The sequence below is a fragment of the Haemorhous mexicanus genome, chromosome 19 (genome assembly GCF_027477595.1).
Source record: "Haemorhous mexicanus isolate bHaeMex1 chromosome 19, bHaeMex1.pri, whole genome shotgun sequence".
NCBI classification, from domain to species: Eukaryota; Metazoa; Chordata; class Aves; order Passeriformes; family Fringillidae; genus Haemorhous; species Haemorhous mexicanus.
The window spans coordinates 13,324,926-13,352,038 of record NC_082359.1 but is presented as its reverse complement, the minus strand read 5'-3'; the positions used below and the strand labels follow the sequence as shown (position 1 = coordinate 13,352,038).

General features: G+C 50.9%; 1 protein-coding gene and 1 long non-coding RNA gene across 3 annotated transcripts in view; one reads left to right on the top strand and one right to left on the bottom strand.

Moving 5' to 3' along the window:
- Window positions 1-27,113, top strand: part of TMEM132D (transmembrane protein 132D) — a 208,189-nt gene that overhangs the window by 141,043 nt on the left and 40,033 nt on the right. The window contains exon 5 of the mRNA XM_059863227.1: window positions 26,571-26,714. Within this exon, the coding sequence (XP_059719210.1) occupies window positions 26,571-26,714 (144 nt within the window). The remainder of the gene's footprint in view (window positions 1-26,570; window positions 26,715-27,113) is intronic.
- Window positions 12,793-15,433, bottom strand: LOC132336101 (uncharacterized). 2 transcript variants are annotated; one of them, XR_009488801.1, is made up of 3 exons: window positions 14,373-15,421; window positions 13,829-14,016; window positions 12,793-13,660 (listed from the first exon to the last, which is right to left on the bottom strand). It is a non-coding gene; the product is annotated as an uncharacterized LOC132336101 (long non-coding RNA). The 2 variants fall into 2 exon arrangements; XR_009488802.1 differs by having other exon boundaries at window positions 12,793-14,016; window positions 14,373-15,433.

The window sequence follows — 27,113 nt, the reverse complement described above, 5'->3', positions numbered from 1 at the left end:
AATATAATAGAGATATACATTACCTGCATTTTGGTTCTCTTTCTGTTGTGAATTTCTCCATTGTTAGACTTTAATTTGCACATTAAACACATAGTTTCCCTTTATGAAGCCAGAAGGGTTTTCTTTGCAGTGAAAATGAGTGGCTCAATTACCCTCCTACTAATGGATAAAATGTAATTAACATTGTCTTGAGGCTAATTTTCATTTATGCTGCCATTCTGCGTAAGCTGAACATCATTCTCTGGAAAAAGTCAATGTGTCACTTTTATTAGCCCAGTTTGCACTTTAACACCAAGGAAATTAATTCCAGATCCATTAAAATACTTAACTTGGAATCCAGTGAAGTGATCTGAGGGCAGCAGCTGCCTCTGCTGTGTCCTTGATGAAGCCCTGCAGCTGGGGGTGCCTGGTACATGGGGTGCACTTGGTGGGAAGGGCAGAGTGCAGGAGCAGCTCCCAGCCAGCTGCAGCTCTGAGCCCACCAGGGTTTGCACCTTTTCACACCTCAACGGCCAGAAAACCTTTTTTGGGTGGGATTTCTTCCCAGCAGCTTGTCTTCAAGGGCTGCAGCTGTGCAGCTGTGGTTGGAGGAATACTGCCAGCACGTGTTGCATCCCTGTAGCACAATGCAGGATGTTCAGCAGTACATTTTGGGACATGTTTTAGTGAGGAAAAGCACTTCAGAGATACAGGGTGTGGTCAGAGCCTTGTGTGATTTTTTGCATTCTGTATGTTTTTAAATATCTGCTCCAGGCTGACATGAGTGAGACCACGGGGAGGTTTGTGCTCTCACGGGCATTTCACAGTCAGCTGTTTGTTAGGAGACATTTCTCCACACTTGGTTTGTATTTTCCTTTGCCCACTTTAATCCCAAAGCTCCTGCTTGTGGTCCTCTCTGGGCCCCTCAACCCCACCCCTTTCTTTTCCTGCTTTTGTCTGGATGAGCCCCATTCCCTGCTCTGGCAGATGCTGTGCTGTAAGCACAGAGTTCCTCTCTCCTGAATCACTGCTGCACACTCTTCCTGGCAGTTTTTCTGCTGCTGCCCTGTGCAGCTCACCTGAGCCAGCTGCTGGGCCTGCTCATCCCCACCAAGCTGCTCCAGGGAGACCCTGAACCTCTCCTTACCCTCAGTGAACCCACCCCAAGGGCCCTCTCCCAAACCAGTGGCCCAGCAGACCTCTGAAACCTCCCTCTCTTCCAAAGTGGCTCCTTGATGCCTGATTTTTGTGCTGGTTGCAAAAGCAGCAACCTGACTCTCAAATGTGTGTGGAAGTCAAGGGCTCTGCTCTTGTTTTTCAGTGCTTATGCATCCCCCACGGACAGGCGTTCAGCACCTGCAGAACTGAAACAATAATAACCCCAGTGATGAAGAGAGGCTGTGATGTGATTCTGGTTTTGCTTTGCTCTCTATTGGGAGCACCTTTTACAGCAGCACCCTCTGTGTGGAGCACTGTAAAAACAAGAGGGATGTGCTGAAGGCGTGCCAGGAGTGCAGGGGGAGATGAACAGCTCTGGGCCATGGCAGCAGAACAGACTGTTGGAGCAAGACGTGCCTTTAGAAGGGGCTGGTCATTTCCACAGTGGAAAGCTCAGCAGTTTCACCTGAGGGGAGGCCAGGCAGTGTCCTGAGAGCTCACCTTCCCCAGGGCTGGTCTGCACAGAGCAGTGACTCCTGCCCCCTGCAGAAAAGGCACTTTGGGGCTTTGCCATCCTTAGGTACCCAGGAGCAGAGTTTGCATTAGGTTGTGCAGAACATGGACAACAGCAGAATTCAGAGTGAGCTCCAGCATGCCTTTGAGTTCAGGAGTGGTTCTCCATCCATCCCCTGTCTCTAGGGCAACAAAACCAGTAACAATCACAACTATATCCTGAATGCAAACAATAGCTATGATTGATAAACTTCTCCTTCTCTGCCTGTTTCCAAGTCTGCTCCCAGGAGCAAGAGCAGTGCAGTGCAGGAGATGGAATCTCCCTGGCTGCTCTCAGTGTGTGGAAGGAAAACTCCCCAGGCACTGCTGTGCCTCCATCTGCTTCCCTGCCCAGCCTTTCCAAGTGGCACCTGCACGTCCTGGTGGCTTTTTGGGAGCTGTGGGGAGTCACCCACAGCCTTGCTGCCATCCCAGTCAGTGAGCCAGGACCTGGGACTGCCTAATTGCATTTTGGCAAAGGCAAGGCAGCCTCCAGGTACGGGGCACAGGGTGAAGCTTGAGCACAGCTGCCTCATTTCTGCACATTTCCAGTGTTTCCAGCTCTTTAGGCTGAGCAGGTGCTTTAATGATTTAGGTCCAAGTGCATCAAATATAGGAAGAAAAAGAGCATAAGCACTAAATCCAGAGATGAGGCATGGTTTGCACCGAAGCAGCAGATTTCTTCCTCTTTTCTGGGTTTGAATGTAGATAGAAAAAGAAATATGTTCCAGAAGAAATCCAATTGCTCTGGCATTAAATATAAATATATATCCATGTGTGTGTGTGTTAGTGACAAGGCTGTAAAAGGCCTGGCTGACAAAGGGAACATGAAAAGACACTTTCTGTTGTAATTCCCAGCCTGGTCCTGTGTACAGATTACGTTAAGAAGCAGCTTCAAAGGGCACATTTTCCTGCCAGGATCTGATCCTGGCAGGAGCCCTGAGCCCACCTGCCCCGTATTGTGCTCATTAAATCCCTGAGCCCAGTCTCATTTCTGGTCTGTCAGCATTTCCATTTCATACCCAGCTCATGTGATGCCCTGGCCCCTTCCTTTGTGCTGCTCAGAGGTTATCAGTATGCTCTGGACACTGTTGTATTTTACAATATATTTAAGAAGCAACAGGATTTTAAATTTGCTGGAACAGTTTTGTCTGAGGTGGTGGATTAGAATTTCAAATGCTTCTTTTGTGCTAACCTCTTGGGTAAACCCTAATTATTTAAAAGTAAAAAGCTTTCAGAAATAGATGACATTGCTAATTGAAACAGTCACAAACGAAAAACTAATGTAAATGCTTTAAGTTAACCCAAACAATTTGTCTGTCTATAGGGAACATTACAGCAATCAGAGCTAGATTAACTGTGGGGAGGAGCAGAGGGAAACAGGGAGTCTGCAGCACCATTTACTAACTGGGAGCCAAAACTCATTTGTTACAAAAGCTGTATAGCCTCAGTCTTGTGTTATCTGATGGTGTGAGTTATTAGTGCACATCATGGGGATCTACATTCAGAATAGTATTTCTAGAAAATGGCATTTTCTTTTCCTAGTAGGAAAGAGCAAAACAAAACAAAATCCAGGAGACAATAAGAATCAAAAGAAATGTATTTCCTTTAGACACCAAAATTCTGCCTAGTGCTTTCGAGAAGATTAATTATTTTGAAGCAGTCCTTCAAGCTGATGTTTAAAATATTTTTTCCAGTAAACATCCAGGGTCACAGTGGTTTTAGACAGCTCATTTAATCTGCAGCTTGAATGCAAAACACAATTCCTGCATTACCTGGCAGCCCGAGCCAGGAGGGATCCATCTCAGCACTGCCTGAGGTGTGCTGCCATGGGAGCTGGGAGAACTTTCCCTCTAGCAGCATCTCCCTGCACCCCTGGGAGGGGCAGTTCATCCCTGAGCCTGTCCCTCACCCCTGGGCTGACCAGGAAGGGCAGTTCATCCCTGAGCAACTCCCTCAGCCCTGGGCTGGCCAGGAAGGGCAGTTCATCCCTGAGCCTGTCCCTGCACCCCTGGGCTGGCCAGGAATGGCAGTTCATCCCTGAGCCTGTCCCTCAGTTCATCCCTGAGCCTGTCCCTCAGTTCATCCCTGAGCCTGTCCCTCAGCCCTAGGATGGGCAGTTCATCCCTGAGCATCTCCCTCAGTTCATCCCTGGGCCTGTCCCTCAGCCCTGGGCTGGCCAGGAAGGGCAGTTCATCCATGAGCAGCATCTCCCTGCACCCCTGGGAAGGGCAGTTCATCCCTGAGCATCTCCCTCAGTTCATCCCTGAGCCTGTCCCTCAGTTCATCCCTGAGCCTGTCCCTCAGTTCATCCCTGAGCCTGTCCCTCAGTTCATCCCTGAGCCTGTCCCTCAGTTCATCCCTGAGCATCTCCCTCAGTTCATCCCTGAGCCTGTCCCTCAGTTCATCCCTGAGCCTGTCCCTCAGTTCATCCCTGGGCTGCCCAGGAAGGGCAGTTCCCCCTCCCAGCAGGGAATTCAGCCCAGCTCCTGCTGCTCTCAGTGCACAAAGCAGAGAGGTGATGAAATCCTGCATCCAAAGGCCAGGCTCCAATTTATTCATTTCTTTCCCACTGTAAGGACACCTTCAGAACCTCTCTGCCCCCTTGCTGACCCTTGTTTCTGCCCTGGCCCTGTGGCTGCACTGTTCCAAGCACGGGCCAAAGGCCCCAGGAATGGAAGCAGAGCCAACCTTTGTTACCAGGCTCCCTGGAATCCCAGAGCCCTTCCTTGCAGAGCAGCAGGCCAGCATGCCACCTCTGTCTTTCAAAGCTGAGGGTGTGTTCTTCACAGGGCTGGGGATAATTAAGAATTGTTCAGAGATAAGAGAAAAAAAATGTTCTGGGCTGTACTATGGAGTTCTATCCTCCCATCCTAATACAGTTTCAGAGCAAATCCCTGCATGTCATGTAAGCAGAGCATTAAAGGAAATAGCACTCAAGATGATGCTGTAAAATGTGCTTTAATACCACAATCATTTATTATGCTCCTGTTGTATCTTTCATAATAATAATAAATCTGAAAGCAAGTGTTTATGCAACATAAACCTAGCTTAAGGCAGGCTGCTGAGTTTAGAAAGCTCCAAAAGCTGTTCAAAATCTCTCACAGACTCTTACAAAACTTAAATTCTCAGTGTAGGATTTTTTCAGTGAAAGCTCTTCCTTTTCCTCCCGAGGACAGTCTTTCCCTCAGGTGGATGAGAGGGATATTTTTATGTCCTGGAGCTTTGCTCTTTGATCTGTGTGAAAGCCTTGGGTTCCAGCCAAAACCCCCCGAGTGCCCACAGCCTTCAGTGCACATCCCAGAGCCCCTGCGTGGGGCTGGGCTGGCCTGGCTCTCACACTGTGTCTGCTGAAGGCTCTGGCTGTGCTCTGTGTGCCCTGGCTGGGCACTGTCCCTGGCTGGGCTGGCAGGGGTGTCCCTGGCTGGGCACTGTCACTGTCCTGGGCTGGCAGGAGTGTCCCTGGCTGGGCACTGTCCCTGTCCTGGGCTGGCAGGGGTGTCCCTGGCTGGGCACTGTCACTGTCCTGGGCTGGCAGGGGTGTCCCTGGCTGGGCTGGCAGGAGTGTCCCTGGCTGGGCACTGTCCCTGGCTGGGCTGGCAGGGGTGTCCCTGGCTGGGCACTGTCACTGTCCTGGGCTGGCAGGAGTGTCCCTGGCTGGGCACTGTCACTGTCCTGGGCTGGCAGGAGTGTCCCTGGCTGGGCACTGTCCCTGTCCTGGGCTGGCAGGGGTGTCCCTGGCGGGGCACTGTCCCTGGCTGGGCTGGCAGGAGTGTCCCTGGCTGGGCACTGTCCCTGGCTGGGCTGGCAGGAGTGTCCCTGCCTGGGCACTGTCCCTGGCTGGGCTGGCAGGAGTGTCCCTGGCTGGGCACTGTCCCTGGCTGGGCACTGTCACTGTCCTGGGCTGGCAGGAGTGTCCCTGGCTGGGCACTGTCACTGGCTGGGCTGGCAGGAGTGTCCCTGGCTGGGCACTGTCCCTGGCTGGGCTGGTAGGGGTGTCCCTGGCTGGGCTGGCAGGGGTGTCCCTGGCTGGGCTGGCAGGGGTGTCCCTGGCTGGGCTGGCTGGAGTGCCCCTGGCTGGGCTGTGGCTGTGCCTGCTCTTACAGGACATGGGTGTGGGTTTGGTGAGCACATTCTGAAGGGTGGCAGCAGCTCTTTGTCCCTGCAGTGACCCTCCCTGTTCCCCTGCAGTTTAGGAAATGACTGACAGCAAAGCTCATCCCAGGATACATCCCAGGGGGAGAGGATGGGAAGTTCCCTGTCCAGCCAGCCATCTGCTGTATTTATAACACTCTGGTCCTTGTTCTGGCCAGGCAGCCTGGCCAGGAACACCTGGCTGGTGGGACCTCCCCTGTAAATGTCCTCTGAGGTCTGCACTGGGGACACCTGGGGTTCAAAAGGAGCTGTGGACATCTCAACACTGGTGTGCATCTCAGAATTGGTGTACATCTCAAAACTGGTGTGCATTTCTAAAGTGGTGTGCATCTCAAATTTGGTGTACATCTCAAAACTGGTGTACATCTCAACACTGGTGTGCATCTCAGAATTGGTGTGCGTCTCAGAATTGAGGTACATCTCAACACTGGTGTACATCTCAGATTTGGTGTACATCTCAAAACTGGTGTACATTTCTAAAGTGTTGTACATTTCTAAAGTGGTGTACATCTCAAATTTGGTGTGCAGCTTCCAGCTCCCTCCTGCCTCGCTGCTGCTCCAGCAGATTGCTCTGATGCTGGAGAGGAGGGAAGCCAGGGAAATGTCCCATGTCACATCCTGGAGCTGCAGGTCCCTGTCTCCACAGGGCTGTAGTGACCCTCAGCAAAGCCCCAGCCTCTCCCACATCAGGTCCTGTTCAGCTGGCTGGCAGTGGATTCTGTTTTGTATAATGAGGCATGATCTAGCCCAAGTATTTAGCATAATGGAAGAACAATAAAGCATTCTGGAGCTGTCAGCAGAAGATTTGGATGCTCTACATTAGGTAAATAAGCAGTGCCTCATTAGAGCAGGAGGCTGTGTGAAATCAGGAGGCAGGAATTGTATTACTTTGTTTCCAATGGGTGATAATTGTTTTAAACCATTGGAGTGAATAGGTTGTAATTCATTTGTACCTCCCTTTTGTCTGCTGCTGAAGAAGACTTGAGAAATTGCCGTGCTTGTAAGCACTGCTGTGTGTCTGGCACTGATAAATGTATCAAACTCCAGCACGACTTTATCTGGGAGACAGATTTTGATAGCTTGCTAGGATTTAGGTCATTGGATAATTCAGTGCAAACTGCAAATCTTAATGCTATTGACAGAAGGCAGAGCACAAACAGGCAGCACTTTCTATAAATCCCAGACCTGTAAGTAGCTCTCCTTTCACAGATTTATGGTAGATGTCCTTGAAAGCTGTTCAGGAAAATGAGCACACTGGCTCTGGATTGACAGGTTGCCTTCTCAGATTCATGGCACCCACGTTTGCCCCACAGGATGGTGTAAAAGATCTGCTCTATCCTGGGACGTGGACCTGGGCAGAATGCAACCTTTGCAGGATTTACAAACTTTCTAGAGTGCAGGTCTGACATCCTTCCATGCTCAGGGAGAACTCTGAAATTACTGGGGCCTCATGGCTGCCAGCCTGATTTATCTGGGACTGGAGAAAGTTTCCCCTGCTCAGCTTTTTGAATGCTAAAATTCTAAACCAGGAGGCTGAGATACACTCAGACACCCAGGAGCGTGGTTTGTGTGGAGGAAAAGTCAAAGAAATGTCGAGCATCAAAAGGAAGGGTGACATTAGTGAAAAGATTCGTGATTTTCTGGTACATTATTTGGTTTTATTTAGCTTTAATTAAAACAAACCCCCCTTCAAGCACAGAATAAGCCAGGTGTGTCCATCTTGTGCACAATGGCTTTTTGAACCTTTCTTTCAGAGGTTGGTCATCTCCTCCATGCCAGGAATAAATCTGACATGACATGGATGATTACAAAGTTGCTTTTATTTTTTTTCCAAAACTTCACGTCTAGCCTAGCATGAAACACTGTGTGACAATAGTGAAGTGACATATGTCACACCTCAAGGAGAGTGCAGACTGCCTGACAGACCCTGCTGGGCTCAGACTGATCTAGACCCTGGCTTTGACGTGCTGCACTTGACACTCCTTTAATTCAGCTCTGGAACACGGGGGAAAAGCCTTTGCCAGCCTCAGCACCTTCTCCAGCAGCTGTAAAAATTCCCAACACAGCTGTCGTGTGTTCTGTCACTAAAACACATCCCTGGGGCTCCAGTGTCATTTCAGTGGAAATCAAGGGAATGAATCCCATTGCTTGTTTTTTAGGACCCGTGGGTTGGCAAAGCAAGCTGTGCTCATCAGTCCCTTACCTCACAGAGGAGGAAGTCTGGACACATGAGTTAAAGCCCCTGTTTGTGTTAGCACAGCACTGCTCTCTGAAGTGCTCATGGAACTTGGAGCAGGAACTTTGTGCTCAGGCCCAGCAGTTACACATCTATACCTGCTGGAATTGCTGTAATATTTTGACAGATGGAGAAATCTGGGGGTGTAAGTATTGGTATTAATCATTTTGTCAGATTTAGAATCAATTAATACCTGTTTTCTGCTTGTTCTGTGATCATGGAAGTTTCCTGATTTGAGATGCATGTTTCAGAACTGCTCATTTCCCAGGAAAAATCAGAATAAGATTAGTAGGCGTGCAGAGTGCACATTCTCTGTAATAGCTGTGCTCCCTGTGATCAAAGGCAGAGGTTTTCAATATGCAGTTGCACAGTATCATGATCAAGAGCTGGCAAGAATAATCTCATCAGATCCGTGTAGGCAGGCTGATAACAAGTTGTTTATAGAAATTAATAGTGTGAGCTTAAATTTTTAAGATTTTCCCATGAGTGTGCTTGACCTTTTCTTCTTCAAACACTGTCAGTTCATTTTCCAAGATTCTTTGGTTCTTCATCACTTACTTAGAGCCTGAAGACAGAGTTCAGGTGTCACCTCTTGGTCAGGTGTAACTATGGTAACAAGGCAAGACTCAAGGTTTGTGGGCTTCCAATGCATTTTTTGCCTGGGGTTAATCATGACCCCAATATTGGCAGCACTTAATATCCCCAGGCAATTACAGAAGGAACTGAAAGAAAATGAATGAGGATATTGATACTGATAATTCTGGACATTAGAGACCAGCTGGGAAGGAAATGAAGTTCTGTGCTGGGTGGGGAAAGCAGAAGTTCAGGTTCCACTCTCTGCTTTTTTGAAGATCAGACCTGGACAGGACATGGCCTGGCCCCTTTTCCCTGCTGGGTCCTGCTTCAGCCCCTGAGAGCCTTCAGCTGGGGAGGGGACACGTGCTGCTGGGCACCTGAGAGAGCAGCTCAGCCCTCAGAGCTCTCCATCTGCGGGTTGGGTGCATCTGGGGCAGGAGTCGCCATCCCATCCTGCCTGGTGGCTCAGCTCCCAGCAGAGCCCAGCTCAGCTGGCCCAGCAGAAACTGCCCAGGAGTGCTCTTCCCTCTCTTCCCTCTCAGCAGGACCCAGGGCTGCCAGGCAGCAGCAGAGGGGCAGGATGTGCCAGCCTGTCTGGTTCCTCAGGGCAGCTCTGCTGTGCCAGCCTGGTGTGGTTTATCAGGGAGCTCTGCTGTGCCAGCCTGGTGTGGTTTATCAGGGAGCTCTGCTGTGCCAGCCTGGTGTGGTTTATCAGGGAGCTCTGCTGGGCCAGCCTGGTGTGGTTTATCAGGGAGCTCTGCTGGGCCAGCCTGGTGTGGTTTATCAGGCAGCTCTGCTGTGCCAGCCTGGTGTGGTTTATCAGGGAGCTCTGCTGGGCCAGCCTGGTGTGGTTCCTCAGGGCAGCTCTGCTGGGCCAGCCTGGTGTGGTTCCTCAGGCAGCTCTGCTGGACCAGCCTGGTGTGGTTTATCAGGCAGCTGTGCTGGGCCAGCCTGGTGTGGTTTATCAGGGCAGCTGTGCTGGGCCAGCCTGGTGTGGTTTATCAGGGCAGCTGTGCTGGGCCAGCCTGGTGTGGTTTATCAGAGGAGCTCTGCTGGGCCAGCCTGGTGTGGTTTATCAGGGAGCTTTGCTGTGCCAGCCTGGTGTGGTTCCTCAGGGCAGCTCTGCTGTGCCAGCCTGGTGTGGTTTATCAGGGCAGCTGTGCTGGGCCAGCCTGGTGTGGTTTATCAGGGAGCTCTGCTGTGCCAGCCTGGTGTGGTTTATCAGGGAGCTCTGCTGGGCCAGCCTGGTGTGGTTTATCAGAGGAGCTCTGCTGGGCCAGCCTGGTGTGGTTTATCAGGCAGCTCTGCTGTGCCAGCCTGGTGTGGTTTATCAGGGAGCTCTGCTGTGCCAGCCTGGTGTGGTTCATCAGGGAGCTCTGCTGGGCCAGCCTGGTGTGGTTCCTCAGGCACCTCTGCTGGGCCAGCCTGGTGTGGTTTATCAGGGCAGCTCTGCTGGGCCAGCCTGGTGTGGTTTATCAGGAGCTCTGCTGGGCCAGCCTGGTGTGGTTTATCAGGGAGCTCTGCTGGGCCAGCCTGGTGTGGTTTATCAGGGAGCTCTGCTGGGCCAGCCTGGTGTGGTTTATCAGGGAGCTCTGCTGTGCCAGCCTGGTGTGGTTTATCAGGGCAGCTGTGCTGTGCCCCTCTCCCCAGCCCTGCCAGAGCTCTGATGCTGGCACAGCTCCTGCAGGAGCCCTTCTCCCCTCCAGCCCTCCTGGGCTCTCCTTTGTCCTTGTCCCAGCAGGGATATCAGCACACCTTGCTGTCTAAGTGACAGCCCTGAAGGTTTCACCCGCTGATCTCTGGGCTGCTTTGAGCAGCTCTGCCTCAGAGGACCTCAGCGTGCTGCCCCTGGAGCTGACAGAGCTCTGGCAGGGTCCCACCAGAGTCAGGAGACTCTGAATGTTTCTCCCAGCTATTTAATTAGAGGTGGATGGTATCAGTTCATTGCAGATGAGCAGCTGGCACCTCTCTCTGCATTGCTGGGGCCAGGGTGGGTTCCTGAGCAGACCTGGGGCTGATGCTGAGCTGTCCCCACCTGCAGCCTCAGCAGCCAGAATTACCTGTTCCTGTCCCTGCTGCTCACCTGTTCCTGTCCCTGCTGCTCACCTGTTCCTGTCCCTGCTGCTCCCCACCCACGGGTGGCCTGGCATGAATATGGATTTAACTGTGCTTTAATTATTACTTCTCTGATTGCAATTTCTGGTCCTCCTCCTGAAATGGTTCCTCTGTTTTGTTTGTGATATCAATGGGAATGCTTTGAAAATTGCTTTGGTGCTAAGGAGAGCAGGAGGAAAACATTGCTTCACGGTGAGCATTTTGAAAGAGTGTTTATACCCAGAGCATCAAATTAATTTCCCCAAAGAACAGGTTGAGCTGATCAAAACCAAAAATGATCATTGGTTTTGCACATATTTGAATACAAATAATTTAATTTCGAGAAGTCTGTTAAGTGCAGCAGCTCGTGGTCATTTCCATATTTCCTCAAGCACAACATAATTATTTTCTTAGACTCCATTTTCTTGGTCTTAGCCATGGAATGAGCTGTAGCCTCCTTTTCTCCGGCACGCTGGCAGGTGGAACTCAGTGGCTGGGCAGAGCCAGGGCACAGCCTGGGCCCTGATGTTCCTGGTCTCAGTTCCCTGGGGTGCCAGCCAGGGGAGGTGGAGCAGCAGCACATCATTCCTGTGTTTGCATTTTTCACCTTTCTCTGCAAAGCTTTTGATCCTCAGTTGAACTCCTCTGAGAATCCTAATGGAAAATAGTTGAAAGCTTTAAAATATCTAAAAATTTTGTCAGATCTTTGTAGGTTCTCAGAAATCCTTTAGCATTTGTGAGAATTGACAATCAGCAGCACTCCCATACTTAGTTTTTAATGCATTATATATATATATTTCTATTTTTTCTCTGTGCCTATCCCAGTGCTGAGTGAATTGCATTACAGTTGCCCAGTGCCCTGCAGGCTGGAGGATGATGATCCTTTGCTAAGCACAGAGGAGCTTAGTCAGAGTTCAGAAGTGTTCTCCAGCCCTTTCAGGGTGTTTGTGGCTGGAGCAGGAGTCAGAGTCGAGGTCAGCTCTCCTTCCTCTGTGAGTCCTTTGGTCCCACACTTGGTAATTGCTGCTCGATTCCCTAAACTTGTTCTGAACCTCATCTCTGCCAGGGCAGGGGTCACAAACAGCAAAATAGACTGGAAAATGCCAGGACGTGACTTGGATTACCAAAGTCTCAATTTGTCCTCCCTAAAAGCAAAGTTACTTAACACAAGAAGGGCAGAAAGCCCTTCAGTGTAAGGCTGCTCCTCTGAAGGGCTCAACAGTTAGGATGGAGAAGCTCCCAAATGGAGGAGAGTGCTCCAGCACACACAGGGGATGAGGCTGCAGTTGGGTGATTTGCTCTGCACAGTTGCATTTAGCTAGCAGGTCAAACAGGAGAGTGCCCAATATTCTAGGAATAGCCTTGGTAAAAATGTTAGCTAGTGAAAAGCAAACCATTTAATTTGGTTAAAGGGAGCTTTACCAATCGTTTCCATTAAGCCATTCACTGCCAGGGGCTGGGTCTCCTTCTGAGTCCAAGCAGGTGTGGGACCTGCCAACACCTTTGAGAGACTGACACAAACCTCCCTCCATGGGTAAATGTGAATCTCATTACAGGGAGGTAAAGTGGAAACCCTGACATTTCCAAAGCAAGGGCCAGATTCTGATGTGAGTGGTTCAAGTGTGACACCCAAACTCAGACCCAGACTCTGAATTTCAAGGATCCTGATCACTGAAGGTGCTCAGCAGGCAGTTCCCAGGCAGCTCACTTTTATTGAATTTTAATGGACTAAATTCACTTAATTACACCTGTAAAGTAGAATTTAGGTGAGTGAAGGCACACAAGTTTGAAAGTGTTGTGCTTTGACTTTTGTGCAAGCTGGGACAGTGGAAGGTGTCCCTGCCCATGGCAGGGGGTGGGTCTGAGGTCCCTTCCAGCCCCTCCAGTCTGGGAGTCTGTGAGCTGGGATGAGGGGAGCACAGAGCACTGCTGCTCAGAGAAAGGGGTTCCTTGGCAGACAGCAGTGCTAGGATACCAGAAACAATATTTTCCTAGATAATTACATAGAATAAATAAGCCTGGTAGAGAATCTGTTCACACGGTTGAGGAAAAGCAGATTTTAATTTCTCAGCATACAGTTTAATGTGAGCAGAATCTCTAAACAGAGAGTTGACATTGTTAACAAAGGTAATATTAGATTTGAATGAGAAACTTTGTATGGTTAATTAAAAATCAAAGGCACAGTTATAACAGAAGTAATTATCCAGGAGTATTAAATCAGTTGCAAGTCCGAGCCCATAAAAGAATTAATCAGGAATAATTTAATATTTGATATTGAGGGCTTATATTTTCTGCTAATGCCAAAATCCATTCCATTAACCAGTACAATTCTTCAAGCCCATCTGCAAACTGGGTCCCTAAAGCAGGACAGGAGAGGAACAATCCAATGGGAAGAAGCTTTAATTCTCCTTTTACAGTGCAGTTCCAGTAACCAGAGGGGTGTTCCTGTTGAGAATCCCTCTGGCTGAGGCCAGGGGTTGTTCTGATCCATTTCTGCAGCCGTGGCTGAGAGCAGGTGCCAGAGCAGTGGTGTGAGAGCAAAGGAAGCTGTGTTCCAGCTGTGCAGCTCAGCCTGTTTGTGATCTAGGAATGGGACCCAGTTTTCTTCCAGTAATTAGTCTGATTTCCCTTTGAACTGCAGTGGAGGTCAATCCATAGGAACATTCCTGTTTTCTGTAGCCCTGGATTTCCTGGTGCAGCTGTGTTATTTGGAAAAGCACAGCCTTTGTTTTGAGCCCAGCCAGCTGATAACTTTCCCTTTTCACTGGGGATGGAAGACCATGAATCTCTGCTCTTGGTTCTGTTTCACCTTAACAACAATCCTCTTGTGAATTCCTGCTGTAGCCTCTCTCACTCATCTTTTTTCCTTGCCTCACCTCTTTGGCCCCCCGTGGGCTCTTCTCAGTTGTGCTGGACATGCAGAGGAGATAACTCAAGGAGGTTAGAAGAGGAAATCAGAAGGGATGATTTGCTTTTCATGACGAGGGAGTTGAAATGCTGGGGGCATTGGGGAAATTCCTGAAGCAGAAAGCAGAGAGCCACAAAAGCAGCACTGAGTGCTGGGGAGGTTGTGCTCACCATCTGACTCCTCCCGAGTTCCAGCCTCGCTGAGCTCACAGCAAGCCACCAAGGTTCTGTGGAGCTGATTTTGGAAAAGAGGCTTTTGTTGAGCCAAGCTGTCCTTGGCCAAGGTAGCTGAGGAGCTTTGTGCAGATTTTGGCTGCAGGGCCTCGAGCTTGCAGTCAGTTTTGAGCTAAGAGGAAAACCTGACCAAAGGAAAGCAAAAGTCAGATTGTGCTGGCCTGATGTGGCTGGCAGTATCTTGCAGAAGCAGCAGCATATTGTCATCTAAAGACTCTTGTCTTCCTTTGTAACCCAGTGAACAAGCTTGTCACACCGCAGTCCTGAGCCCCTGCAGCCATTTGTCAGCTGGGCAGGCTGGGAGCAGGGAGATAAATGTGGGCACACATCTGCCAGGCCCACGTCGGAGGCAGTTCCTGATCACATCAAGTGCTTCATCAGCTCTCAGTGAAAGGCTCCTCACCTTCCCCTTCCTTCCTGTGAACTTAGCCTCACATAGATTACCTGGAAAAACCCCATTCCTCAAGCAGGCATTCCTTACCTTTCAGAATTTCCAAAGGAAACCCCAAAAGACCTCGGGGTGCTTCCAGCTGGGTTCGTTTCAGCCTGTGCCCTCCCAGGTGACAGGAGGGTGGGTGAGCTGTCAGTACAAGCAGGGAGAAGGTTGCAGTTGGGGTCAGCAGAGCCAGGGTGAGCCCTGGTCCTTGCTGGGTGTCTGACCTCGGGAAGAGCTCCCCTGCACCCTGCAACAGCAGTCACTGACCCAGCAGGGTGGGTGGGACAGCCCGGAGCTGGGCAGGTTCACAGCCTCACAACCCTTGGGAGAGAGCAGCTCTGGACACTGGGCTTTAGTCACAGGGCTGCTCCTCACCTGGTCACAGGGCTGCTCCTCACCTGGTCACAGGGCTGCTCCTCACCTGGTCACAGGGCTGCTCCTCACCTGGTCACAGGGCTGCTCCTCACCTGGTCACAGGGCTGGTCCTCACCTGGTCACAGGGGCTGCTCCTCACCTGGTCACAGGGCTGCTCCTCACCTGGTCACAGGGCTGGTCCCCACCTGGTCACAGGGCTGGTCCTCACCTGTTCACAGGGCTGCTCCTCACCTGGTCACAGGGCTGCTCCTCACCTGGTCACAGGGCTGCTCCTCACCTGGTCACAGGGCTGCTCCTCACCTGGTCACAGGGCTGCTCCTCACCTGGTCACAGGGCTGGTCCTCACCTGTTCACAGGGCTGCTCCTCACCTGGTCACAGGGCTGCTCCTCACCTGGTCACAGGGCTGCTCCTCACCTGGTCACAGGGCTGGTCCTCACCTGGTCACAGGGGTTTGTCCTCACTGTTCACAGGGGCTGGTCCTCACCTGGTCACAGGGCTGGTCCTCACCTGTTCACAGGGCTGGTCCTCACCTGGTCACAGGGCTGGTCCTCACCTGTTCACAGGGGTTTGTCCTCACCTGGTCACAGGGCTGCTCCTCACCTGTTCACAGGGCTGGTCCTCACATTTCAAAGGAGAAGAAGCTGCAGGAAGAAAATGAAACTGCTACTCCTGCACTGATACCAGAAGAATTGCTGGGTGCAGCTCTCTGTATACACCAGATTAGGAAAGTTCTTCAGATGTCCTGGGTACAAACTGTGTAATTTGACGTCAAGTCCAGATTTATTTCCTTGAGGACATTGGGCTGAGACCAACAGGAGTTCTCTACCAATCCTTCTGGAAGGATTAGACATTAAATGAGAGTCACAGGACACACAATATGGTCTTAAAGGCATTGAATCTGAGGCAGGCATGTTCCCCAGGATATTATTACAAGGTTCTTCATGTCTTTTTTCTAATGGCTTTTTGGATTCCCTGCTTTCAGCCTGCCACAAGCAGCTTTACAAGTGTCCGACCTCTCTTTTCCTCTGTTATTAATTTTTTTTCCTATTGTAAAGCATTCTTCTGTCTGTCTAACTGCTTCTTAAGTTTATTGCTTTTCTGTGGTGCTGTTAGGGATTTTATTTCCCAATTGGTATTACTTTTTAACTACTCATGTAAATCTGTATCAGTTCAGATTCATGCAGAAAAAACAATTTGTCACAAATCTGTAAAGTCTAAATGATCAAAGCAGAGCTTGCAGGCTCACTGCTTTCTTTCTCAGCCTACTTCTAGGCCTAAAAATGTTTTATCTTCATTCAGATTCTGATACTGCCCTTTACCACAGCCTTTATCTGTGGCAGGAGTCAGATGTGCAGGTCACTTCCTTGGCATGTCTGTGAAATCAGCAGAGTTGCACCCATTTATATCCTGGCAGTTGGCACTGGCTAATCACAGAGAAGTTCTGAGTGAGTAGTGCCACTGAAGGCACAAAACCACCACTGTGGGCACGGAATTTGTAACTAGGGAGATTGTTAGAATTAAATCTGTGGTTGCTCTGTTCCATTAAAAACCATAAAAATAATCATTTTCTTCCCAAGACCAAGTGCAGAGAGCTGAAGATTTGGCTCCTCAGCTGCAGGGCTGGCAGTGTCAGAACCCAAGGACACAGGGATAAGTGGGTTTGTGCCTAAAACAGGGAGTGAGTGCCCCTCTCAGCACGAGGCTGGATCAGGTTAGCCATGGTGGCAGGGGGGCAGCCTCTGCAGGCAGGGGCAGTGTCCTTGTTCCCTCACTGCTGTGGATTTATTCTCAGGACGTGCTGTGACCCAGATCCTGTCCTGGCCACCATGGTGTCCTCACCAAGGTCATGGTCACATGTCTCAGAGCAGACTTTGGCCCCGTTTGCCATATGGGAGCTGGAACAGCATCTTTTCTCTGATGTCCCCTCTGTTTATTTTTGTGTTTCTGTTTAAAGCTCAGCTGAGGAGCTAATTAGGAAGGCAGCAGAGCCCGCTGGCTGCAGGCTGCCCCCTGCTCTGCCCTGAGCCTGCTCATGAATGAATTGTTGGCTTGCAGGCGCCTTTCCAAGGCCCTGTGATGGTCCCAGTTTAGCTCAGGCTGCTTCTTGCTGACATTCCTAAATGTGAATGTGCTACTCAAACTGCCAGGCCAGTCTGGAAGGCAGTTTGGGAGCAGGCAGGCTGGTCACTTCTCCTCTGCACAGTGACCTGCAGAACACGAGTTCTCTGTTCCTTAGAACCTTCTTCTTCTCTCCAGAAAAGTGAAAAGCTGCCTTGGTCATTCCTCAGTGGCTCTGCCAAGGCAGTTTGCAGTAATTGCCACATTTGGGTGGATTTCATCCCTGCAGATCTGCTGTTTTCTCTGGTCACTGCATCCTTTTCTCCCTCTCTTGCCACCCCATTTGGTCCATGGTTGCTGCTGCTGTCAGGATTTTCCTGTGCAGCAGGGGATGGCAGTGGGGCAGCAGAGCTCCAGGCATGGCCACGGGAGGCTTGGGCAGCTCCTGACCTCCCTGCTTCTCAGCTTCCCCTCTGGAAAGCTGCAAGAGCAGCAGCAGAGCTGCTGAAATCGTGGGAGAATCAACCCAGAGTGGATAAATGTGTTGATAACTTGATGTCTTGATCTGAGAGGTCTCTTTCACCTCTGTGGTTGTGGGTGCACCTTGATTTGCCTGCTTTACTAACAGGTCTTGCTCAACCCCAGAGAGTTAAAGCAAAGCAGTGGGAGATGGGAGGAGAGAACAAACGAGTCTGCTGGAGGTGTGCAGCATCCTGTAATCACTGGGGCAGAGCTGAATTTTAAAGAGGGCTGTAAAGTACCCAGCTCTGCAGGTGTCACTGGAAGGAAGAGGTGCCTGTTAGACATTGAAAGCTGGGAAAATTGTGGGAGATAATGGAGCAGCCTGGGAGGAGGGGGCAGGGTGAGGTGCCTGTGAGGCAGTGGCACTGTGTGCCCGGCTGGGACAGCTCCCAGGGCAGAGCTGTGTGAGGGGAATGCTCCCCGGGAATGCTGCCCTGCCCTGGGCCCTCAAAGGCTCCCCCAGCCTTGGACTGTGTGGGAATCAGGCCCATCAGAGCCCTCGGAGAGATGCATTGGAGCTGGAAAGAAAGGAGATTCATTTTCTGAGTAAGGTTAGATTTCCCTGCTGCTTTACCAACAGACACGTTCTCACCTGAGAACAACTTCAGTGTCATCTCTGAGATGTGAGGCCACGTGTGCTGAGCTCTGCCTGCCAGTGCTTCCCAGGGCTGTGTTTGTGCCTGGAAGCCCTGCTGGGCAACATTCCATTCATTTCTGTGCCAGCTCAGCACAGGGCTGCCCTGGTGGCTCACTGCCCTGTGCCACATCCCAGAGAGACCCAGCTGGGTCTGTGGAATTCCCTTTGCCCATTGGAGCACAGGGTGGGAGATGGGAAGGGTTCCCAGCTGGGTCTATGAAATTCCCTTTGCCCATTGGAGCACAGGGTGGGAGATGGGAAGGGTTCCCAGTGTGTCTGTGGAATTCCCTTTGCACCATGGAGCACAGGGTGGGAGATGGGAAGGGTTCCCAGCTGGGTCTGTGGAATTCCCTTTGCACCATGGAGCAGAGGGTGGGAGATGGGAAGGGTTCCCAGCTGGGTCTGTGGAATTCCCTTTGCACCATGGAGCACAGGGTGGGAGATGGGAAGGGTTCCCAGTGTGTCTCTGGAATTCCCTTTGCCCATTGGAGCACAGGGTGGGAGATGGGAAGGGTTCCCAGCTGGGTCTGTGGAATTCCCTTTGCACCATGGAGCAGAGGGTGGGAGATGGGAAGGGTTCCCAGCTGGGTCTGTGGAATTCCCTTTGCACCACGGAGCAGAGGGTAGGAGATGGGAAGGGTTCCCAGCTGGGTCTGTGGAATTCCCTTTGCACCATGGAGCAGAGGGTGGGAGATGGGAAGGGTTCCCAGTGTGTCTGTGGAATTCCCTTTGCACCATAGAGCACAGGGTAGGAGATGGGAAGGGTTCCCAGTGTGTCTGTGGAATTCCCTTTGCACCATGGAGCACAGGGTGGGAGATGGGAAGGGTTCCCAGTGTGTCTGTGGAATTCCCTTTGCACCATGGAGCAGAGGGTGGGAGATGGGAAGGGTTCCCAGCTGGATCTGTGGAATTCCCTTTGCACCATGGAGCACAGGGTGGGAGATGGGAAGGGTTCCCAGCTGGGTCTGTGGAATTCCCTTTGCACCATGGAGCAGAGGGTGGGAGATGGGAAGGGTTCCCAGTGGGTCTGTGGAATTCCCTTTGCCCATTGGAGCACAGGGTGGGAGATGGGAAGGGTTCCCAGTGGTCTGTGGAATTCCCTTTGCACCATGGAGCACAGGGTGGGAGATGGGAAGGGTTCCCAGCTGGGTCTGTGGAATTCCCTTTGCACCACGGAGCAGAGGGTGGGAGATGGGAAGGGTTCCCAGCTGGGTCTGTGGAATTCCCTTTGCACCATGGAGCACAGGGTGGGAGATGGGAAGGGTTCCCAGCTGGGTCTGTGGAATTCCCTTTGCACCACGGAGCACAGGGTGGGAGATGGGAAGGGTTCCCAGTGTGTCTGTGGAATTCCCTTTGCCCATTGGAGCACAGGGTGGGAGATGGGAAGGGTTCCCAGTGTGTCTGTGGAATTCCCTTTGCACCATGGAACAGAGGGTGGGAGATGGGAAGGGTTCCCAGTGTGTCTGTGGAATTCCCTTTGCACCATGGAGCACAGGGTGGGAGATGGGAAGGGTTCCCAGTGTGTCTGTGGAATTCCCTTTGCCCATTGGAGCACAGGGTGGGAGATGGGAAGGGTTCCCAGTGTGTCTGTGGAATTCCCTTTGCCCATTGGAGCACAGGGTGGGAGATGGGAAGGGTTCCCAGCTGGGTCTGTGGAATTCCCTTTGCACCACGGAGCAGAGGGGCCAGCACAGGGTGGGAGACCCTGACCCTTCCTGGTGTCACGGGCACCCTGACCCTGTGTGTGAAACCCTGACTGCCTTTGGCTCACTGGGCACGGGGTGGCCCTGCCAGGGTGCCCAGCCCTGAGTGCAGCAGGCACGGGGATCTCCCGTCCCTTGGGGCAGTTCCCAGCTCTGCTGCTCTGCACTGGCTGCCCTGAGGGTCCCCGAGCCTGTCCCTGCCGTGCTGGTGCCTGGCAGCCTGCTGGGGCAAAGCCAGGAAGAGATCCTCCCCAAACACTTTGTTTGTTTGTTTGTTTCCTTTCAAGAGCAAGCTGTGCTGATGAGCAGCTAGCAGCCTGTCTAGAGACCAAAATCAAGTATGCACACACAGCTTTGTGGAGTTACACTTTGGGGCCTGTGAATTAATTAGCAATTCCTCTGAAGAACCACAGCCTGACAACTCGGGGGCTTCTTGGGAGAGACTTTGATAGGCAGGGAAGGTGCGTGGCAGCTCCCGGGGATGGTGGTAGCCTACTTAGCACTGCAAACAGCCCAACAGGTGCTAGCACAGCTCCTAAGGGCTGCACATCAAAGGCACTTTGTCACCTTAAACCTGGGACAAATGAAGTTTACCTTGCCTCTGCAGCCAGGAAAAAGGGACCTGCCCTGGGAGGGCTTGCCTCCCCAGCTCTCAGGGTGTGCAGGACACCAGGGCAGCCTGGTGCCTGTGCTGGTGCTGTCCCAGCCTGTCCAGTGCTCATGGCCCTCTCCAGAGACACAGAAAGCCCAGGTTTAACATCACTTCTGCTCAGGGAAGTCCCAGTTGGAGACCTGAAGCCCTTGGGTGCCTCTGTCCCAGCAGCAGAGCTGGCAGTGAGCCCCAGCACTCTGCATTTCTTGTGTTTGCCATGTTGCAGCTGCCAGGGAGCTGTCGCTGCCCTTGGCTGCTGCAGCAGCCTGACCCCATTCTGAGGGGGCTGGACACAGCAGAAGCACAAAACAAACCCAGAATCCCTGTTTAGAACCACTCCAGCTGAGCCCACGAGGCAGACTGAGGTAAGAGGAAGGGACACACCAGGCAAATGTGTTTTTCTCTCCCTGGGAGTGAGATGATTTATTTCCTGGCTTTTTTCATCACTCAGAGCTGTGGAATTGCATCCTGCAATCATAGGCAGTGTCCACAGTCAGGACTGGCTGCACACCCTGTGAAACAAGGGAATTACCAGCCTGGCCCCATGGGGCAGCCACAGCAGCACCTGCATTTCCCTGCTGAGATGCATTTCTGGCCTTCTTGAGCTTTTTACTGAGCATCACAGGCTGTGTAATGAAAACCTCTCCCTGCTGGTCACCTTCTAATGCTCCCCCTGTTCCTTTGTACCCCCTGCCTCTCCCTTTGCTCCTTGTCCCCTCTTTGCTGCTCTCAGCACTGGGTTACATCTTCAGCTTTTCTTCCCCACCCCTCCTCCAGCCTCAGTGATAGATTCTATCTACACCCAGATGAAAGTTCCTTAATGACAGTATAAAATAGCTGGAAGGCTTTGCCAAAGTAAAGTCTGAGATTAAATGTAATTAGGTATTTTTCCTGGATGCCTTGTGTGTGACAGTAGGAGGGGCAGCCAGGCTCTCTGATTATGCCATGTTGCTTTTTCCCTACAGCACAATCCAGCCATTGGCTGTTCTCTGTTTTTTAATGGAAAATTGGGATTGCTGGGCTTGGTGTGTGTTTGGGGTTTTGTTTCACTGCTCATCCTTGCCCCATCTGCTCCCTCCAGTGATTCTGCCCCATGAGGAGGAGTGGCAGCGTGGCTGGAGGTGTCACCCCCACCACAGGGAGCAAAATCACTCCAGGAATCACAGGCTGAGGAAGAAAGGGTGTAAAATATATTCTAGTATTGATTCTGCCACCCACTCCTTTCTAAACAATGGCTTGCAATCACATTCTGCCATTCAAAGAATCCATTTCCCCTCTCTAGCAGCTGTGGGAGAGTGGGAGTCAGCAGGCAGATGTGTCCAGGGAAAGGTGCATCAGGTTCCTGGGCTGCACCTTTTTACCCTGAGTCAGCACATCTGCCCCTGGAGCTCTCCTGCCTGCAGGAGGAAAAAGGGAAACTGATTAAGTAGCAAGGTCTTGAATGAAATGGGATTAATTTGCTTATATCCCCCTCCTCCCTCCCATTCCCAGGGAGTTCAGATTTTGTTCTGTGTGATGAAAGGTGCCCACATTAAACCAAACATTTAACCTTGTGGTTCATGTCAGTCTTTTCACATTTTCTCGTTCAGGTTTCACCATGATTTCTCATACTCGCAGTATTTCAGCTTGTACTTTGAACTCTTCTGTTTGTATTAAAGGTCTCACAAATTAATTTGGGTTATTTCTGGCCACTGCTCCTTTATTCCCCTGGACACAGAAGAATTGCTGCTGATTTTTCAATCATTTTTCCAGCACATCCTAAAGAATCTGGAGACAACAGGGGAAATAAGGAAATCAGAATTATATTTTCTGTATTTGAAGCTGCTTGCCAGCTCAGAGCTGACAATAATGCACTACAGGCAAGGAAATCTGCTTGGGAGCAATTCTGGTTCCTCTGCACCCCTTTGTATCTAGCCCCACCAGCTGCTTCTAAAACTTGTACTTCAGCTGCCATAATCTTATCATTAGAGGTGGATTTAGGGTTTAAGAGGCGATGAACAAACCCTTTTTCCTTGCAGCCAGGGGCTGGGAGATGACTCTGCATTTCAGGTGCAAGCTCAGCTTTGCTCCAGCTCGGAGCTAATCCCGACTGGAGGAGGCTTGGTGCCACGACCCGCAGCAGCTCCTGGGGGGGATGCAGCTCCTGGCTTTTCTCTTCAGCTGCTGCCTCCTGACTCCTCAAATCCCTTCTCTCCCGCTGGTTCTGGTTCCTGCCCTTGCAGTGGAACAGGAGGAAAAAGCTGAGTTTGACCACATCCATGAGAATGTCAAGCATTTAGAGTTTATTGGTTTAGAAGCTTACTAAATTTAAACAGAAGCATTAACATGGCCTTAGGCTCTCTTGACAGTTATAAACTCTTCCTTGGGGGGATTTCTGTAATGCTTTCTAATCAGCTTAAGGAGTTAATTAAACAGCTGTCACTTAGCTGCTTAATTCTGAGAGTTGATGCTAAATAAGATTTGAAATTAGTTCTGCATGACTGAAGCGTGGATCCTGTGATATGGGCAGGATGGCTGCTGCTTGAGCAGGGGCAAATCTGGGTCTGTTCTACCTAAATCATGAAAAGATTCAAGGTGGGACCCTGGATTAATGCTCCACTTAATGCTGATTAATAGAAAATGCATTGGAAAGGAGAAAATGGAGAATTGAAGGAGTGTCAGTGGGAGGGGTTTTCAGGCAGCTCTTCAGTCTCGTTTGTGCCTGCTCTGGACTAGAGGAGATCTCAGGGGTCAGTTTGTTCTCTCCCTGACTGCACTCTGAACATAACCCAGGAGCCAAGGTACCTCCTGAAACCCGAGAGGAACGTTCTTGATTTTTGAAATTAGATTTTTAGCCTGCAGATATATTCCACTGCTCTAATGAAGAATGTCTCTGGAGGTCTGCTGTGCTTCTAGAACAGGAGTTACAGTGTCCTGGGGAGGTTTTAATCTCCTTTTCCCTGTGGGCTGTAGCAGGACAAGCCCTTCTCCTCCTGAAGGGTGTGAGTGTGCAGGAGGCACTTCAGTTCCAGAGAAAAGCAGCAGTACATGTGACTGGTGATTAATGCAGGGAGGTGAGTGCAGTGCTCAGTGTGGCTGGACAGGATGCAGGGCAAGGGGCTGAGGAGCATTTCCAGCCAGCTCAGACCAAGGTCAGAAAGGACCCCCTGTGTGCCAGGCTCAGGTGCAGCTGGGTCACAGCTGAACACGAGTCAGCCATGCACTGATTTCTTTCAAAAGTCATATATACATGTATACACACAGACTGTATACACAGACAACAGAAACAGAAATTTGGAAAGATTTATAAAGATACTGTAAAGTCCTTTTTTTCACCCTAGGAAAGATAAAGCAAAAGATGTCTGAAGGGAAATTAAATTTCAGGGAAGCTACCTATTAAAATTGAAAAAACCTAATAGGTATTCACTTCTGCATTTCAACTTAAATTGATGCTTACTGTGTACATCTTCTGAATATGTTTCTGCTGGAGGGCTTAATATGCTCAGTTATTTAATATGAATCTCTTCAGTAAGCAAAGAACACTCACTCTGGCATCTTCTTTAAAGTATTACTGTTTATTTACCATGGTAGCAATTTCAGAATAAAGATTACCTGGTCTTCCATTTCTGTTACATGCAGAGACATGTTTTTCTCTGATTATTTCATTTTATTATTGGAGGGGCTCAGAGTAAGTGAATTATAGAGCTGTGCTGTGTTAATAGTTAGAGAAAGTTCAGCACCTTTTTAATAGCTGCTGAGGGAATCAACTTTTACCACTGAGACTCTCTGGCTGTAGCTTTGCAGAAGCATAACTATTCCCATCCTGAGGTGCCCTGACATCTTATCTCCTGTAATCTGTGTTAGTTATAGATAAAGAACATCATATTTCTTCAGGAGATTCCTTTTCCACTCAAGCAGCAAAAAGCAACAGTTATAAATTAGTAACTATTTAGATTTATAGCTTCCACAGGCTGAGGCTCTGAACTATAAATCTCAGTGTGGCTAAGAAAGCATGGTGTTTGTTTCCTCAGAATGAAGCAGTTTGCACATGCCTTAGCAGGGATGTCCAGCCCTTCCTGGCTGTTAAACAGGAGCCTGCAGGGGCATTTCCCTGTGCCTGAGGGTGAGCTGGGTCAGTGCTGGTGTTTCCCCATGCCCTGAGGGGTCCTTCCCTGGGAAGGGGCAGAAACCCCTGCAGGCAGAGCACACAGCTCAGTGACTGCAGGGCAGGCCAGCCCAGTGCCTGCTGAGTGTCACCCTGTTCTTGCCAGTGTCACCCAGTGCCAGCTGGGCTGGCACAGCACTGCCAGATGCAGCTTCCCCAGGGGCTCTGGGCAGGGCAGTGGGCAGCAGATGCCAGCCAGGGGCAGGGCAGTGGGCTGCTGATGCCAGCCAGGGGCAGGGCAGTGGGCTGCTGATGCCAGCCAGGGGCAGGGACGACTGCCCTGGGATGCACTCTGTGTTCAGAGCATCCAAAGGCAGCCCTGCAAAACTCAGAGACTCAGAAGAAATTCATGGAGCTTCTGAGGCTGGTTCTCACTTAGTGGCTCTTACCAGGGGAAATTCCATTTGCCTTGGGTAAGCAGAGCTCATTAATCACGCTGCTTCAAAGGCTGCGTTATTAAAGTTCCCTTTGCTTTATGAAATAATTGCCAGGGTCACACTAATGGATGCAGGGGAGGAAGGGGGCTGTGGCTGCCTGGGGGAGCAGCTCTTGGCAGCTCAGCACGAGGTGTGAGCAGCTTGGTAGGTGCTGTGGCCTGCAGCAGTCACAGAGAAATGAGATTGGTGCCCGAGTGCTGCAGCAGGGCCTGACACTGGTGCTGTAATTGCAGCGGGTGCTAACAGTGCTTGTGCTGCCAGCTGCCCCCCTGCAGCTCTGCAGAGCCTACGGGAGCAGCAGAAGGTGCTGGGGAACCTGGGTGCAGAGCCCAGGCCTGGGAAAAGCCACAGAACCTGGAAAGTTGATAGCAAAGCTGAGAGCTCCGTGCCCGAGCAGTACGCTCTGCACGGGGAGCCGTGCGTGCTCAAGGCAGACCCGAGGGCACAGGCAGGTATTCTCAGCCCTGGATGAACTGCAGTTTAAAAATACCTGAAGGGCTTTTGTGCTGAGGGAGGGAGAGGATTTTCTTCTCAAGTTCTCTTTTTGTGAAATCCTCTTTCTCCCTTCCCTAAAGATCACGGTGAGGATGGGGCAACCTTAGCAAAGCAGCTAGCAAGTGACCAGGAGGGGTTTTTCTTTCTTTAAATATTGCTTTGAGTCTGAATAAAGTGTGTCTGTTCCTTTAAGTAAGAGGAAAAGATCTTTTTGATATGAATACTTTAGAGGAGAAAAATCTCAGCCTCTCCCCTTTAGCCCAAGAGGCAGCAGGAGCAGTCATCATCTTCTGGTAGCTTGGTTCCAATCCCCCCTCTTGGCTTCCAGGAGTAAAATCAGGTCAGTCTCAGAGCTCAGAGTGGGAGCTATTTAGATAATGAGAATTTAGCACCTGGGGGGCTCTGGGAGCCTTTATTGCACACGAGCCAGCTGAAATCCAGAGCCTCTTGTTCTACAGGATGGTCCCAGCTTCACAGGCACAGCTCTGCAAGGCTCAGAGACCTTTCCAGAAATGAGCAGGATCTTGCAATTAGGGGTGGGAGGACTCGGGCAGCAATCAGTGCTCGGAGTGTCCTGGCAGAGCAGCTCAAACCCTGCCCTGAGCTGTGCCCACGTGCCAGCCTGGGTGTCCAGCAGAGGGGCACTCCCAGCACAGAATGTCAGTGTTTGTAGGAAACCATTCAGAAAGGGGTAAAGCAGCCAGACTTGGGACATTTTTAGGCAATAATCAAGATGAGCTCAGCCTGGAGGTGTCCCTGCTGCCACATCCAGGGGTGTTTGTCCCTGTGGTGCAGGGTCACTCTGGGTGCTGGCTACTCTGGCCCCCAGGGAACATTGATGGGACAGAAGTTGGGGCAGGACAGAAGTTGGGGCACAGACAGAAATTAGGGCACAGACAGAAATTAGGGCACAGACAGAAGTTGGGGCACAGGCAGAAATTAGGGCACAGACAGAAGTTGGGGCACAGACAGAAATTAAGGCACAGATAGCAGTTAGGGCATCACAGATAGCTCAGCAGCCCTGAGTCACAGCTGGCAGCGTGGCCAGGAGTGCAGGGAGGAAATCTGCCTGTCCTGCCTGCTGCCCTGGGAGCAGTCCTTGCCATAGCCATGAGGAATTGAAGGTGAATGCAGGTGGTGCTAATGAATTAATAGCAGAATATACATATATATATATATATACACACACCAAGTGGCCTTTTGTTTCCTTTTCTGTTAGGAAGCAGAGATCCTGAACACAGCCATTCTCACTGGGAAGACAGTGGCTGTCCCTGTCAAGGTGGTTTCTGTGGAAGATGATGGGACTGTGACAGATCTCGTGGACTCTGTGGAATGCAGATCATCGGATGAAGACGTCATTAAGGTAGGATCAGGCTGCTCCTTCCAGAGAGGCAGAGGCCCTGCAGAGCAGTGCTGTTCTCTAATGGAACAAGTCCTTTCATTTTCTGACTGCCCAGCTGCTGGAACACCAAGATTTATTATTGCTCTTATTGCTGTGTAGCTCGCTCCAGTGAAGCAACAAACCAAACACAAAATCCCAATTTCCATCCTGCTCGTCCAACACGTGGGGCTGCCTGACCCTCCCCACTTGGGGAGCATTTCCAGAGCTGCCTGTCCCTGCTCTGCAGGCGGGGGCTGTAGGTGCAGGGGTGCTGGCAGTGCTGGCAGTGCCCTGGGGGTGGCTCAGGGCTGCTGTGTGGGCAGTGCCAGGAGTGCCTGCAGGCTCCTGGAATGGGGGGGTCACACTGGAGCCTCGGGGCAA